General features: G+C 42.6%; 1 protein-coding gene across 1 annotated transcript; it reads left to right on the top strand.

Annotated features, from left to right (window-relative positions):
• The first annotated feature begins 1,424 nt into the window (after positions 1–1,424).
• On the top strand, positions 1,425–14,997 carry ANXA8L1 (annexin A8 like 1). The gene is made up of 13 exons (XM_032115630.1): positions 1,425–2,105; positions 2,217–2,263; positions 5,630–5,720; positions 5,987–6,081; positions 7,189–7,302; positions 8,050–8,140; positions 8,764–8,843; positions 9,457–9,516; positions 10,042–10,135; positions 11,903–11,998; positions 12,234–12,292; positions 13,144–13,266; positions 14,612–14,997. Exons 1-13 carry the CDS (start codon positions 1,937–1,939, stop codon positions 14,666–14,668), a joined length of 1,176 nt encoding a protein of 391 aa, XP_031971521.1. The 5' UTR covers positions 1,425–1,936; the 3' UTR covers positions 14,669–14,997.
• Positions 14,998–15,696: the final 699 nt, after the last annotated feature.

Here is a 15,696-nt window from a genome sequence, read left to right on the forward strand (position 1 = left end):
ATGCATCATTTTCTGCCTCTTTTCTAAAGAGCTGCATGTTCCTGAGGATAATCACTGAGCTATGTGTGAGGTTGTGCTTTGCATTGCTTACTGGTGCTGTAACAGCTGTGTGTGTCTCTGGTACACAGTAGTAAAGTCCATGAACCACAGATAGGCTCACTCACACACACAGCACGAGTGCTAAGGGAGGAACAAGAGCCGCAATGAAGACAAATCTGTTAATGTTTACAGCTGCTCAGGGTAACTATATTTGCACAAGCAAAGGGGGTACAGGACTGCCTCCTGCTCCACTGGCCTGTGAGTGCTGACTGCTCTTGTCTGTATTAAGTCTGTACAGCCCTGCTGTGAGTCTTGCTACATGTTTCAGGTTCTCCAGACCTTACCTAGTCCATCCATATTGATTAAAACCTGGCCAGTGTTTCTATGCATTAAAATCCCCTGGTTTATCCCTTCACAGCCTTTTTAGTTTATGATGGCAAGAATGACCCCTCAGACTTTTTCCCATTTGCTGTCTGGTTTGGTCTCTGCTCCCCTCTGTGACCTATGGCTGTTTGCTGTAACTCTGAGATTTTCTGCCTAGAAGGGCTTCTTTGTCCTTGGAGTCCTCAGGAAAGCTTATTTCCACGGCAAGCTGACCCAATTAAATCCCAATAGAGGGAAAAGATTTATGTAGGCAGCAAATACGGGGATCCAGCAACAGCAGATGCACCCTACCCGCAGAGGAGGAGGATGGAAGGACCACTCAGGAGCTCTCCTTGCTGTGTGCTGTTGATCAACCTGCCTCTCACACATGACTAGGAACAAAGCCAGTGCAGACCTGGCAGCATCTTTGTTATAGCAAGGGCAATGCCGCCTCCTCCTTCCCAACTTGCACTCGCCATATGATGGATGTGTTGGAGGCAGGAGCAGCTGGCCCAGCTCATTCTTTTGGGAATAGCCAGGGCAACTTCCCAGGCCACCAGGGGCCTTTCTGAGTTAAGTGAAATAGCAGTGTGTGGGAAGGAAATAAGAGAGGCCCATAGTTTGGTGTTTACCCAACATGCCGTGTGAGCCTGTAAATGTGAGGGGGCACAAAGCTCCTATATAGCAAGTGTTAAGATATAGCTGGTGGGAATGTTTCCATCAGGGCAGCTTTCCATTGCAAAGAAATAAATAAATAAACACAGGCATGGGTGGATTCTGACAGAAGTCTAGACAGGAAAATACTGCTACAACCATAAGGTATTTCAGATGATTTCACAGAAATGTTTCTCCAAATTAAAGTCCTAGGAGCTGTTCCGCTCTTTTTTTTTTTTCTTTTGAAAAAAGAGAAGTTTTGCACTCAGCTCCTAAGCCTTAACATGTCACAGCAGCTAATGCAATTCCTATGACGCTTAGCTGGGGTTAGCCTTAGATGTGTTGGTCCTATGTTGCCCTAGAGATCATTTGTGACTCATGCTGTGGAAGTCTAGGGGTAGGATGGCAGGACCTTCTAAGTCTCTGTACAATCTGATGCTTTATTGAGCTTCACTGTAAGGTGTAGGACATGGATGGTGTGGAGTGTGGCTGGGTATGCGGTTTGTTTGGTTTCAAAATATTTTGGTTGTTTGGCTCTGAGGGTTTTTTTAATAAGTTTTTGAAGGAAGGGAGGTAGAGGAAGGTTTGTTATGTTTCTAGAGTCCTATTTGGCAGTGTTTCAGATTAGTAGAGAGAAAGAATTGGTAATAATGAGTGACTTATTCAGTTGTAGCAGAATTCATCTAGCCTCAGTGAACTTTTATGCTGAGAAATAACCCGGTTGTAATTTGCATGATGTGTCTGTGCCAGAGGCCAAAATGTTAGCAGGGAAGGGCGTGTATTGGGAGAAGGAGTGGAAAAATTACAATGAGTCAACAAGGTTGAATTTAGGGCTCCTCACAAGGGAAGCCTCATTTATTAAGCAACCTGATCTCTCCCTATGAGATCATATGTGAAAAACAGGTTGAGCCATGTCTCAGGGTGTTGCCCTGTGGAATTTGTAGATAAAGATGCTTTATACCTGCGTGTGCCTGAGAGGCCAGTTACATTCTGCAGCTTCCAGAGGGAGCAAGCCTCCAGAGGAGTACAGTTATTCCATTTTTCTTGTGGTAAGTCTATTGAAAAGAACTTGTGTTCCTTCCTCTCCTTCCTATCCTCACCTTCAAATCTCAGATTCCCAAACTGTGAGGTGTGATATGTGTGGTTTTCTTCACCAACAGACCCAGGTATCACTACTGAGACAGCAATGGCATGGTGGAAGGCCTGGGTAAGTAGAGGATATACTGACACTCTGAAGTTTTTTGGCACTATAATAAGGTAACTTACAAGTTGCATCAGGCACTGTGTGGGAATGAAAAGTTTCCTTTAAAAATCAGCAAGACTTATTTACTATTTTTCAGGCTGTAAAATAGCATTCAGCACTTTGAAAACATTGATGAAGGAAGGTGTTGACATGATTGCTGGCTAAAGGAAGAGGAGCAGACCCTATCTGGATCCCTCAGTAGAGAGTGGTGCAGGGGGTGTTTATATTCCTGTGTTCATGGGGAGGTGGTACTATGCAACAGCAAAGTTACACAGCTGAAGTTTGAAAACTGTGGGCTCCTTGTCTGCTCCCTTATCCTGTGGCAGTGAGTTCAGGGCACTAACCTGTCCCCATTTTGGTCCCCTGTTGTGCTGGTAGACTGTGGTCAAGCCACAATGTCTACCTTTGGTGGGTTTTTAATATTGCAAAAATGATGTGTCTTGAACACCCTGTCTCTTTGCCAGGAGCCGGAAATGCTGTGTATGTTCTCTTGTAAATGATTGTGGTTTTGAGAGGAATGTGGCAGGATGGGGAGAAGCTCGTGGGGTCTGCTGAGGCAGCACCTGGGGTCTGGCTCAGACCAGGCAGCAGGTAGCTCTGGTGATGTGCCAGCCATGGCAGCTGCCCCATCAGCCTCTGTGGCAGGCCAGGTTTTTGCCCAGGTCTCAAAACATATCTTTTTTTTTTTTTTTTTCCCCTTCCTCAGAAAGATTAAAATTGTAATCTTCCTTTCTGAGTTCTCTCTGCCTCCCTAGCTCCTTTGGAATTTGGTATAATAAAATAGATATTTTTTCCAAAGCTTGGAGTAGCTCTCACTTAATTTTTTTTCCTTTTGGATGATCTATTCCCCTCTACCCCTAAGCTGGAAATAATTTCTAAACTTAGAGTGAGAAAAATAGGAGAAAAGCCCTTAAACTCCAGTGATCTCTTAACCATTGGTGTTGTAGGGGGTGGAGGCATGAGAAGAAAATGAGAGGTCCAAAGAAGGATGGGGAAGAATTGTTTTAGTTTTCTAAACCCTTCATAAAAAATACAGTTCAAAGGCATAAGGAATGAAAAAATGTGAAACTTTCTCAGAAAATATCCAGTGGAAAAAAACCACAAACAGTAACCCAACCTGTCTCCAGACTCCAGCTTTTCAAAAAAACTATTGTTTAGGTTTGAAAATATTTTGGCAGTGAAACTTTTGCTCCTTCTTCCTTTAATTTGTAAGTAAAACTTTTCACAGCATCAGCTGTAAGGGACACTGCTTCTGCTGCTTTCATGCCAATTATTTATATTTACATGAGAGTCACACAAATGCCTCGAGTAGTTTCAGTCAGGGAGTTGTAGGATCAATTCAACTGGGAAACAAGACCAAAGTGAACAGGGATTCTCTGAAAAGCTGGTGCAGTTGTACTTGTGCTGCAACAATTCCATGCACAGAGAAAGAGGTGTGTGAGTGAGTCACAAATGTGCTACTTGAGCCAGAAAGGGCCGTAACTGTTTATCGGAATTAGTACCAAAAAAGATCATTGTTTAATTTGTTTCCACTGCCTCCAAATGAAAGCTCAGCCTTGTACTTCCTCTTTCATTGAGTCACCAGGCATGGGTACAGAGTGTTTGGGAGTTTCTTCACAGGGCCCTTGCATGCAGCTGGAGAGGATTGACCATCTTTTTCAGAGCAAACTCAGATGGATGGGTCTAACCTGCTTTCCAGGGAAGCTGTGGTGGTGCTGGCTGTCTTAACAGAGGGATAGAAAAGGAGCACCTGAAATGATCCTGCCAGCTCAGCCAAATTCTTGTAGGCCAATGCCAAACTGTTAGAGGTGGCAATGCCACCTGGTCTGTCACTGCTTTTTCTGCAGTGGCAGCTTCACCACAGCCTTAAACTGGCCGCTCGGTGACAATTTGGATTCAAAGCTGCATCTCTTGCCAAGTTTCCTGTTGACACCTTTTGCTTCACAGCTGCTCTTTCTGCTGGGAGCAAGGTGTGGTGATGCAAGAATGTCTCTGTGCTTGCTGTAAAGCAAACTTCCAAGTCTTGCTGATTGCTGAACATGCTGCCTCTCTCAATTCTCCTCATTGCCTCTCGGCTGCTTGTCACTGCTCCTGGAGTGTGGCTGGCAAAGGGGCCAGCATGCAAACATGTGCCAGCTGCATCCAGTGGTTCTCTTTCACACTGGAAGTAAGAGCAGAGGGGATTTGCATCATAGCAGGAGGATGATGGGTGGCACTTGGTGGTCCATGTTATGCAAGTCATGTGGGACAACCCTAATGCTTCCTTCTGGTCTGTAATCTCTGAATTTGATCTCGCTATGAAGCCGTCTCCATTAAAATATCCATCAGGTTATGCTGATACCATTAGTTTAATATTAACCCTGATTCTTAAGGTAAATTTATGAGAATATAGTGGTTTCCAATTTAAATATCCTTGCTTCTAGGAAGGAGAAAATTGTGTCTATTACTGTAATAAAGTGATGATGACTCTTCATCCCTACCCACCCACCTACTCCCCCTATTGATAGGACCAGCTTGTGATAGATGTGGCAATATCTTCAAGCGAGTTCCTTGACTACCAGCTTTGTTAAATTGAAGCTCTTATGCCTGGGTTCTGGTTGATGGCCCTACTACCTTGTGGTGACTAGAATAAGTCTCAGTGTGTCTTTCTGCCCTGGGACTCTGGCACTGTCAGCACCTTAGAGGTTTGTTAGGAAGATTCTTGTGTAGTTGTATCTGATTCTTGGTACAGGGAAGAACATCAAACCTGCACTCCTCCAGATGGATGTCTTCCTTCAAAGTAGTTTTTGGCCCAAATCCTTCCAGTGGAGGTGCTTCCTTCTTGAAACCAACTGTGCAGAAGTGCAGCAGCAGCTACTGAAAAAAATGGTCTGTGAGAACAAGACTACTTCAGGAATTCCAAAAGCTATCTAAAAACTACCCTGCACCAACCCACTGAGAAGTGCAGTATGATACAATAGCATCCATGCTATGAAGGACTGCATTTAAGGAGTGAATAGGAAAGTCCAGTCTACTACAGTCTGTGCTTTTTCTGCCAGACTGCCTGCACCTCACAACGCTTGCAACACTGTCAGCCGTGCTTTGCCCTTCATGTTTCTGCCAGCAGCAAAGGCTGGTACAGGCAGGTGGAAACAGGAAACTTGTGTTCTCTTTGGAGAGAAACTTGTGCTCTCTTTTTGCTCTGCTGAGAAACTTCAAGCCAGTCTCTCCTGTTTTCTGTGACTTGACAATGTGTAGGCAATAAATAGCATTAATATACTTTTCAAATACTTTTTCTTCAGCTGATGAAAAGCAGTGGTGAAAAGTCGTGTATTTTTCTTCTTCTTTCAGAGTGAAGCAGAGGGCAGGTCCGTGGCAGGTGCTTTTAATTTTAATGCTGCACCTGATGCTCAGATTCTGTACAAGGCTATGAAAGGGCTTGGTGAGTTGACTCCAACCACATACGTAAATTCTATGTTCTTCTTATAATTGGTAAGTTGAAAGCCATTCCTTAGGAAATTTGCATCCAGAGATATCACTTCTTTTCTACTGTGAAAAATTAAAATTATAGTTTCCTCAGTATGTACTTAAACTTCTACACAAAGGCAATGAACCAGGCAAGGCTGTCTGAATATTCAGATTGGGATTTTGGACCAGTCTCAGCTTATTCTGTGTGCTGTATTTATGATTTATTGTTGCTTTCCACAGGGACTGATGAACAAGCTATAACTGAAGTACTAACCAAGAGGAGCAATATGCAGCGTCAAGAGATTGCCAAATCCTTCAAAGCACAGTTTGGAAAGGTTCTTCCAAAACAAAGCCCTATTCAATCACTGGTTTACTGCATGCAGGATGTAGCAAATGGGCGTACAGTTCATCCTGAAAGCATGATGCATACTATATGCAAGTCTTCTGCAAATAAGTAGATTAATATCTATTTATAAGGCCTGCAATAAATGTGTAAAATTAATTTTTGACTGGAAAGAAATGGTTTTTTCCTAAAGATTTAAATTTTTTTGTAAAATGCATTTTGACCAGGAATACTTTTTAAAAATCAATGTTAACTGTAAGTGAAGCTTCTTATTGATTTGAAGCTGTAACAAAAATTGATACCCATCTAAGTTACACATTGAATAAACTAGAGGTTTGTTTCAGGCCTTTTTAAATGTCAAAAAAGATCAATTTAAAGACTTATTTAATTACACTTGTTTGGAAATTGCATGGTTATTGACAACCATGTTTTCCTTTGGCTCTCTTTGTTTCTTTGATAAAATCTTACTTTTATTGGGAAAATTTTTTCATCAGCAAACTGTACCCCCAGCCCTGCTGTGGAGTTTCCAGTGACCCTTTCTGGAAAGGGAACTGCCATGCAAAAGCCTCAGAAAGGGAAGCAAATATGGAGGTGGCGAGTATGGAACAATGAACAAATAGATGGTTGCATCCTATTAGAGCAGGGAGAGTCATACTCTGGGAAAGCCTGCACTAAAGTGAAAGGGAATTTTGACGTGTATCATCAAGCAGACTGCATTCCTGATTCTGCAGATGTCCTGGATGCAAGTTCATATGCAGGCTTTGGGAATTAGCTCTCTCTGAAGCTACACCCTTGCTCAATGCAAGACCTTCAGCTACCTAGTTCTGCTCACTGAATTAAGCAGAGTGGAGCAAGATTTGCTGTGGGATTAATTATTGAGAAAGCCTGAATATCAAGAAAACAGGGAGTGTGTAAGCACCTAGACAAATCCTATTTTGGAGTTAGGAGCCTTTTTCAGTCCCAGGACCTTTTTTAATGAACTATCAACAAAGCTGTCATTCAGCTTCATTGCTTGGGCCATGGGGATGGAAGCAGCATGTGCAGCAAAATGATCCTGGGGGGCTGTTTATGTAACCATGTGATGATGCACATTTAACAGGACCTGATTGAAAACCTGAAGTCCGAATTGAGTGGCAACTTTGAGAGGCTCATTGTAGCTCTCATGTACTCCCCATTCAAGTATGATGCCAAGGAGCTGTATGATGCCATGAAGGTAAGCAAATTGCAGGCTGATATTTAAGTAGTAGCACAAATGCAATGCTAATTTTCTGCAATTGTGCAACTGTTAATAACTGTACTGTTACATGGTTAAGTTTGTTATTAGCACTAGCCTTTGAGAAATACTTAATTGTACTATTAATATACTGGGGGGAAATGCTGCTTAAATATTTATTGCTGTAAGAAAGTTTCTGTACATATGTAACTCATAGAGCCTGAGAAGGCAACAGCAAAACTTAATTCACACCCAAACCTGCTGCGCTGATGCCCCACTTGAGCCATGAATCCTTTAAGAAATCAAGGAGTGGTGGTGCAAGGGTCAGGCTGGGGTTGGCTGGGATCCTCCCTATTGACAATGTACTTTTAAAAGTCTCAGATGGTCTGTTAAAATGGTACAAAGATGGGCTGACTAGACAGTCCAAAGGGGAATGCTAGTCTCCCTGCATTCCTCTAATCCTGTCTATTGTCAAAGATCTGACTTCAGAAAAGCATAGCAGAAATGTAGGGTTACATAAAATCATCCTTTACAAACTAGGCACCTCACTAAAAGAAACCATGTTCAATCCAAATGTGTTTTGTGTCTCCAGCTTTCATCACGACGGTTTCTTACAGCTCAGCACACAGCCTGACACTTTGCTGCCATCCAACTCCTCCCTTCACCATACTTCTCCAGCAATAAATCACTCTCCGTGACTAGATGCTTTTCTCCACCTTTATTTCTCCACTGCGTTTTCTATTATAGGGTGTGGGAACGAGGGAAGGTGTTATCATAGAGATCTTGGCATCTCGGACAAAAGCGCAGATCAAGGAGATAATCAAGGCGTACAAAGAAGGTAAGTGCCTGGGGCTCAGATTTCTGTGGACAGAGCAATGGGCCTGATTGCACAGCAGGAATGGTGTTACCAGCTAGCACTGTCAGCAAGAAAATGGCTTTCTAAAAGCCATTTAACTCCAAAAGCAATATAATTCTGCTTTCAGCTGACAAACAGAACATGGCTATGCTGAGAGAATTGAAAATCCCTTTCTAGGTCTTCATCCAGCTACAGCAAAGGGTCAGCAAATCACAAATTTGGTTCAGTTTGGCTATAAAGAGAATTGTCAGAACATAAACAAATCTATAGCTATGCACTTGGTTTTTTTCTCCCCATTAAATAGATAGATATTTATCAAACATATATTTGTAAATATTTTATCTTTTTCATCCCTTCAGCTATACCTCTAAAATTAGCTCTGGCTTTATTTCTTGGACATCAGGGGAGCTAGTGACCCAGCTGGATGCAAATGCTGACCTGAGTATCACAAAGAGTATGAGCTGCTCTCAGCCCTGTTTTTTTCCCTAATGACCTTCTTGCCTGGTGTCAGGCAGTGTGTGTGCTTGGGTTACTGGTAATATCTTGACTATATCACCTAAATAAATAACAAATCCTTCCTTTGTCCCTCTCTTTCCCTTGGGTAGAATACGGTTCTGATCTGGAACAAGACATAAAATCGGAAACAAGTGGCTACTTAGAACAGATTCTGGTTTGCCTTCTTCAGGTAATGCTGGAGAACAGAACTGAGGGTATAAAGGTCTTCATGTTTTTCTCTTCTTTTTCGAAGAAGACATGCACTAAAAGAGCCAGTATAGTCATGGTCACCAGATAAGTTGCAGGGACAACCATGTCACTTGGAGTGGATCTGTTTCAGCTTCGATGGGACTGAAGCACCTCCTTAGAGCAGTAAGAGAGCTGGGAACTTACAGCCAGCTCTGCTGCAGAGAGACACCTCACTTTTACATATGCATAAAGCCACTGTACCCTACAAGGGTCTTAGAAAACAGTGCCCCTCCACTATGATTCACCACTTTTCCAGGGTCTGTGCCCTCCATGCTGAGTGCATTTGAATGCATTTACCTACCACATTTTCAGAATTTTCCTACCTGGTAGCAGAATAACTGAGCAATTTTTCACTCTGCTTCATATGACTGATTTCAGCACCTTTCAGTGAAGGAGCTAGCACTTGTGCTGTCTGAAATATTACTGCTTGAGTACTCTGCAGAAATAGATAGCTGAGAGGATAATTGATCTTTGCTCAGAATGAATGCTCTGATCCTTATTTATGGAAGAATCTTCATGAGACAAAATTGTTACCTTTCTTTTTCTGCTCGTAGGGTGAGAGGGACAATGCCACTCTCTACGTGGACACAGCCCTGGCTCTCCAGGATGCAGAGGTACTCTCAAATACCTGTGATCAATGATATGATCATTCCCACCTCCTTGAATTTCAGAGTGCTTCAGTGAGCAGCACAGTCCTGGTCAGCAGAGGGTTGGAATCACAATAATTTGGGGTGGGCTGATCTTTAAGTAAGTGATTCTTCAGTTTTGCCTGCACTGCTGAGCTCTGCCATTCCAAAGAGGAGTGATGAGGCCTGCACTTTGGCTCAGCTGCTTTTGATATGTGAAAGTGTATGGGTATGGTGGAGTGGAAGAAGAGAGAAAAGGGAAGAAACCTCAAGTGTATTGTTGGCTGCTCCAGCTGCTGCAGGACGGGTAGAAAGGATGGAGATAGCGGCTGCTCCAATTTGTCTAGAAGACAGAAAGGTTTTCATAACCAACCATTCTAGGAGACTCTGGTTCACACAGTGGTGTAGGTTACTCCAAACCCCTTTACCCCAGCCATGCCTTCAGCCAAACTCTGTTCCTTTACCAGCTGTGCACACAGAACATCTTGCTAATAACTGTGTGTTAAATTCCAGACTCTTTATGCTGCTGGAGAGAAGATACGGGGCACTGATGAGATACAGTTCATCACCATCTTGTGCAAAAGGAGTGCCACACACTTAATGAAAGGTATGGAGCAGAACCCACACTACCAACACTACACTCCCAAGCCTCTGAAGTCAGAAATCACCTAGCCAAAAAGAAGAGGCAGGGCTATAGATGAGAGACATGGGTGGTCACAAATAAGTACCTGAGCCTGTTTTCTAGTTCCTGGTCACTCAGTAACCAAAAACTGCCAGCAGATTTTGTGAAAGATTATGAAGATTTAGTTCTGCTGAAAATGAAGTGGCTTATCCAGGAATCCCTATACAGTGGTGATAACTGGATAGTTATTTTTATAAACCCAAGAAGTGAGTGAGTACCATCCTAATTAAGTAGGAGCATGTGGTGAACAGACATGTCCTCTGGATGTGGGTTCTTCCAGGGGAAAAAAAATATCACTAAAAATCCAGCTGGTTATTCAGTGCTGGAGAATCACAGTGTGCAACCTGCATTTCTGCCCCAGGTCCTTTTGAGGGCATCAGAGGCTGCCGGGAGGGAAGACACTAGTTCTGTTCCAGTTGAGACCTCAGCTCCCCACTGTCTGTGCAACAGAGACCAAACCTTTTCATCTCAAGGCTTTTGAGGCATAACAGGTTTCACTATGTTGGCTGAATCTAAACATATCAAGTACTGTGTGAATCAGCTAAACTGATAAATCTAGCTGGAGATAAATTAGGTATGCCTGAGCTTTTTCAAGTTGACGTCCTCTGAGGCTGTTTCTATGCCCTGGAAGCCAGCTCCCCCTTGTGTTCCAAATTCAATCTCCCTAGGTCACTTAAAAAATAAACAAAACAAACAAACAAAAATAGGTGGTCTCTATAGTCTTTGTCTGTATCTGTCTTTAAGAATTGAATTTCATCTAGTTGTCATAATGCAACCAGTCTGTGGGACCTACTGTGGCACCAAGCAATTTCTTCTGTGGTACGGCCACCTGCAGCTATTTGTGTTTAAAACCTGAGTGTAATTGTTGCAGCTTTTTTAATTTTTTTAATAGAAGGAGTAGGTCTGAGTTGAGAAGTTTGTATCCATCTGTCTATTCTGTATTCCATTTCCTCAAAGTGTCTTGAGTGTTGATGATCTTGGATGCTGAGCAAAGTTTATTAAGATGTCCATTGCATTACATAGCAGTTTTCCTTCTTTGTTAGTCCTAGAAAGCTAGGAATAAAAGCAGATATCTGTGTTTCTGAGCCTTGGAGTATCCAAGGTGTATAAGGCAAGCAATTACCCTGTTGCTGAACTTTTGTTACTGAGGGAACTCAAATATCTCAGAATCTGCACCTGTGTTTTGCTCATCTTTTCTCAGTTTTTCGTTTTTTCTAATTGTGGTTGAAGTTTTCCCAAATGGTGGTGTCACCATTTTAAAGTCTATAGGCTGTCAGATGCATAGTCCTAGACTTAAGTTGATTTTATTTTGGCTCCTGAAGCTAATGACATCAACAAGCACAAGACCAAAGGTGTGCCTAACTTTGTTGTCTGCTTTATTTCTGTGGCTAAAGACAGCGATGAAGGGTCAGATTTCCACATAAACTTGAGGTGACTGAAATTGCATTTTCACATGAAGTCAGGGAATTAAGATCCATGAATGGTTTGACTTTTCGTAAATTTTAACATCCATCTTTATAGCTTGTATTTCTGATGTTGACTAAAGCCTCCTGAAGCTGGCATAAATGTGGCCATTACTTTTGCAGGATCTGTGTGTTCATATTGCCACACAAGTAATGCCTGTAAATATTGGGTGCAAAATGCCTCTGAGGTTACCTGGTAAAAACTTGAAGTTCTTTGTGTTTCAAACAGTGTTTGAAGAATACCAGAAACTGGCTGGTAAGAGCATAGAAGACTCTATCAAGAGTGAAACTCGTGGTTCACTTGAGGATGCCATGCTGGCTATTGGTAAGTGGTGACCTTTCCCTTTGCTTTGTCTGCTGCCTTTTCTTCTGCAGTAGTTGACTTATATTAGATGGATCTACTTTATAAAGATATCAGAAAGTAAGGGGTACCTCTTGGGTAAGATAAACTCAGATTCCAGGAACACACTGAATTAATGGGCAAGATATAGGACCTCAGTCACCTGCTGTCCTGGACTGGAATTACCATTGATTCTTACTGAGCTTTTTTGTATGCCTAGTGAAATGCACCAGGAACATCCATAGCTACTTTGCAGAGAGGCTGTACCATGCTTTAAAGGTAAGACTCTTCATTGCAACACACTTGTTTTCATACTGACGTAACTTGTAACCTGGCTTCCACCAATTCAAACTAGTAGAGCCAAGGCTTGGTGAAATTCAGCAGGTTTAGTGCAATTGTTGCAAGTAATAGCTGAATCCTTTCAAACACTTTGGGTAGAAAAGTACCCTTTAAGCTTGAGATACCAAGGGAGTCTGTCTTTTCTGGCTTAAGAGTCTGCAAGGAGCCCAGCCCCTCTTTCTGGAACACAGACAAAACTTCTGGAAGAGGCTTTTCTAGGAGGTTGATTATGGTGAAGTCTTCCTTTCCATGTTAATAGACTGGAACACAATATTTTCTTTTTAGAAAGCAATTCTCTCACTGGCAGTATAAAATGAGAGTTTCAAATGGGCACATATAAGGTATCTGCAGATTGTGCCCCTGTAATGTTTAACTGGTATGTACAAGATGTCAGCTCTCCAAGCCTTTTGGAAAGCTGAGATAACTGTTTTGTTATCAGTGTGATCTTAATTTTCCTGTGAGTGATTAAACAATATTGGTTGAAGCCAAACACTGCCTGGGTGATGCTGCAGAAGGACAATCTGTATTCTGACAACTCCCATCTTTGTAGCATGTTTGCTTTTGCATTTGACATGTGCAAAACTTGTGCACACTTCCATGGTGGGCTTGTGGTGCTGACAGTGGCCCCGAGAAGGGTGAGTGGGTTGGCCCTCCAGAAAGAGATGCAGATATTCCACAGAATATGTGCCAAGTGGTGTTTGAAAGCTGACTCCTCCTGTCCTGGACTAGTTTGTACGGCTTATCCCTTGAACACCCAGTGATATCACAGACGAATGTATCTGTTATTCCAGGGGGCTGGCACGGATGATGGGACTCTGATAAGGGTGATTGTTTCTCGAAGTGAAGTTGACCTAAATCTTATAAAGCCTGAATTCAAGCGTATCGCAGGAAAGTCTCTCTCCAGTATGATTTCGGTAAGCAGAATCTGGATATGATGGTTCTTAGCCACTGCATGTATTCCTTATCTTTCCAGCGCTGGGGGATGCTTCCATGGTTGTTTGCAGCAACAATGTCATTCCTGCCATGATCATGGCTCTCTTTCACTAGGCCTGTTAACAGTCATGTCCTTGAGAGACACGTGTCTGAAAGGTGGGCCAGACTGTATGCTCTGGAAGTGACTTGGACAAAGCAAACCCAAGGAGACACTGCACCCAGATTTTCATGGACCAGACTGTGTATCCATGCACTGCATGATCTCCTAGATGAATCTAAATTAAATTAATCATTCTTGTTACACCTATCCCACACTGCTCTGCCATTTTCTCCTCTCTCTCTGCTATCCTTAACTACCTCAAGCCAGTGCCATCCATATAAGTCAAAATAGTGCTGGGGTATTTTGTTTATCTCTCTTTTAATTTTTCTTTTCTTTTAATTTTTCTTTTCATTTGGGTTCTTTTAGCTGCCTTATCCCAGATGAAAGCGTGATCTATACTGTGATGAGATAGGTTCAGTTTCTGAACCTTGTCAAGGCTTATTGTAGCATTTGAGTCTCAGCTCTGAGTGAATGTGCCTCCCCTGTTAGTGCTGAAATGCTGGTTTTTACCATTTTTCCTAAGGACTCTGGGACATTCCTCTCCCCCTGTGCAAATGGCACAGAAGCCCTGTCCTTAGCAGTCCCCATGGGAAGTCTGGTTCTGTAATGAAGGGCCTTTCTTCTAATTGACACTGTCAGTGTCTGTCATGTTGATTAATGATCAGTCATCAGGGGTCTGTACAAAATACTCATTCCTTCTGAGAAGTGGAACTAGCTTTACACGTGTCGTCACAAAACATTTAAAGGGAGCAAATTCTTTTTTAACCTAGTGAATATTTTGTGTAGTGCTTCTAGATAAAAATGGCCACATTTGTGGCTTTTTAAAATATGTCATGTGTCAGGGCTAACTATAGTGCCTTTTCCCTAAGAGATGTTACAAAAATACCCAGGGACAAAAAAACTGAACACAATAGGTTTGCTTGCTGTGATTTGTGCTGACTTTGTCTGTGCTCCTCTCTGGGACAGAACCCTGATCAATTGCTCACCTGCATTCCAAAGGAAAAAATTGGACTTGATAAATGTTATTTCAGGTGGTAGCTACAAGCCTCATTTCTCCATTCTCTTTTGATGGTGTGTCAGCTGGCAGGAACACTGCTGAAGTCTGGCTTGCTCTTTCCAAAGTTCTTTTCCTGTGTGGGCATATTCCACAGACTGACAACGTCAGCACTTGGATCATGCAGAGGATCTTCCATACTCACCTATGTTTTAATATTTTCTCCTGTCAGGATGATACCAGTGGTGATTACAAGACAGCCTTGATGAATCTCTGTGGCAGTGACTGACAGCCTCTAGGAGGAAGAAGTTGAAAAGGATACAGAGAGAAAATTAACAGTTAACAAGGGTCTGAAAATGTACTTGCTGAAAATCTTTCCATTGATCCAAGTAGAGGGGAAAAGAAGATCAAATTAATGGTCAAGATTTCCAAAGCTTTCTGAAGCATGTGGATGCTCATTACACATTGAATGCTATCCACTTCCCAAACTGTTTTTCAATCACAAGTGGGAATATTAATTTGTTGTTTCCATTTTGTTCTTTGAAGTTTTCTTCTATTTTAACCCATTGTGAAGGATAGTACTTTGACATGAAATTAAAGATTCTTTTAAACCCTCTATAGCTGTTTCACAAGTCTGAATAACTCTACAAAGCTTGGGCTGTCCTGATGCCATGCTAATTGCACTAGGACAAGCTGGTAGAGCACGGGCCATTTGATGCTAGCCAGGTGGGTCTGGAAGGAGTCCCAGATATTAATGATGCTTTAGGGAATGGGTCAGAACTGAGAATTTAGTGCCAGGGACAGTAGTTTAGCAGCCTTATCTACATAACTTCAGGGAGGGCTCCCCACGGAGCAGTAAATGGCAGAGCCAAGCTGGCTGTAAGCATGTGAAAGTTGAAGGCTCTGTGCCTAGTTTCCTTCTTGCTTGTCTGTTGGGGAAGACCAGCAAGTTCAGGTCCTCACATCAATGTCGTACCATGGGGGAATCAAAACTGGCATGGATGACTTGGTTTTGGTGAACATAGGATATCCTGCCCTTGGGAGCAGACCTGTTTCTGCTCCTAGTGTCACAGTAACTTCTCAGCAGTCAGTGGACTCCCTCCGAAATTGCCTCCAACCCCCATGCCTGCACCTACCACGTGCTGAGTGAAGCCCCAAATGTGGACATTAAAACAGAGAGAGCAGTCTGAGAAGTTCGAGAAGTTAGTGTCTGCCTTGACCACTGGTTCTCCACACTTAAAGCACTCCTTTAAATGTGTCATTACCAACAGCCTTTCAGTAAATGTGTTCAGTAAAGGAGCTTTTCTGATCAAGTGG

This window comes from Corvus moneduloides, chromosome 8, assembly GCF_009650955.1.
Source record: "Corvus moneduloides isolate bCorMon1 chromosome 8, bCorMon1.pri, whole genome shotgun sequence".
In the NCBI taxonomy this organism is placed as follows: Eukaryota; Metazoa; Chordata; class Aves; order Passeriformes; family Corvidae; genus Corvus; species Corvus moneduloides.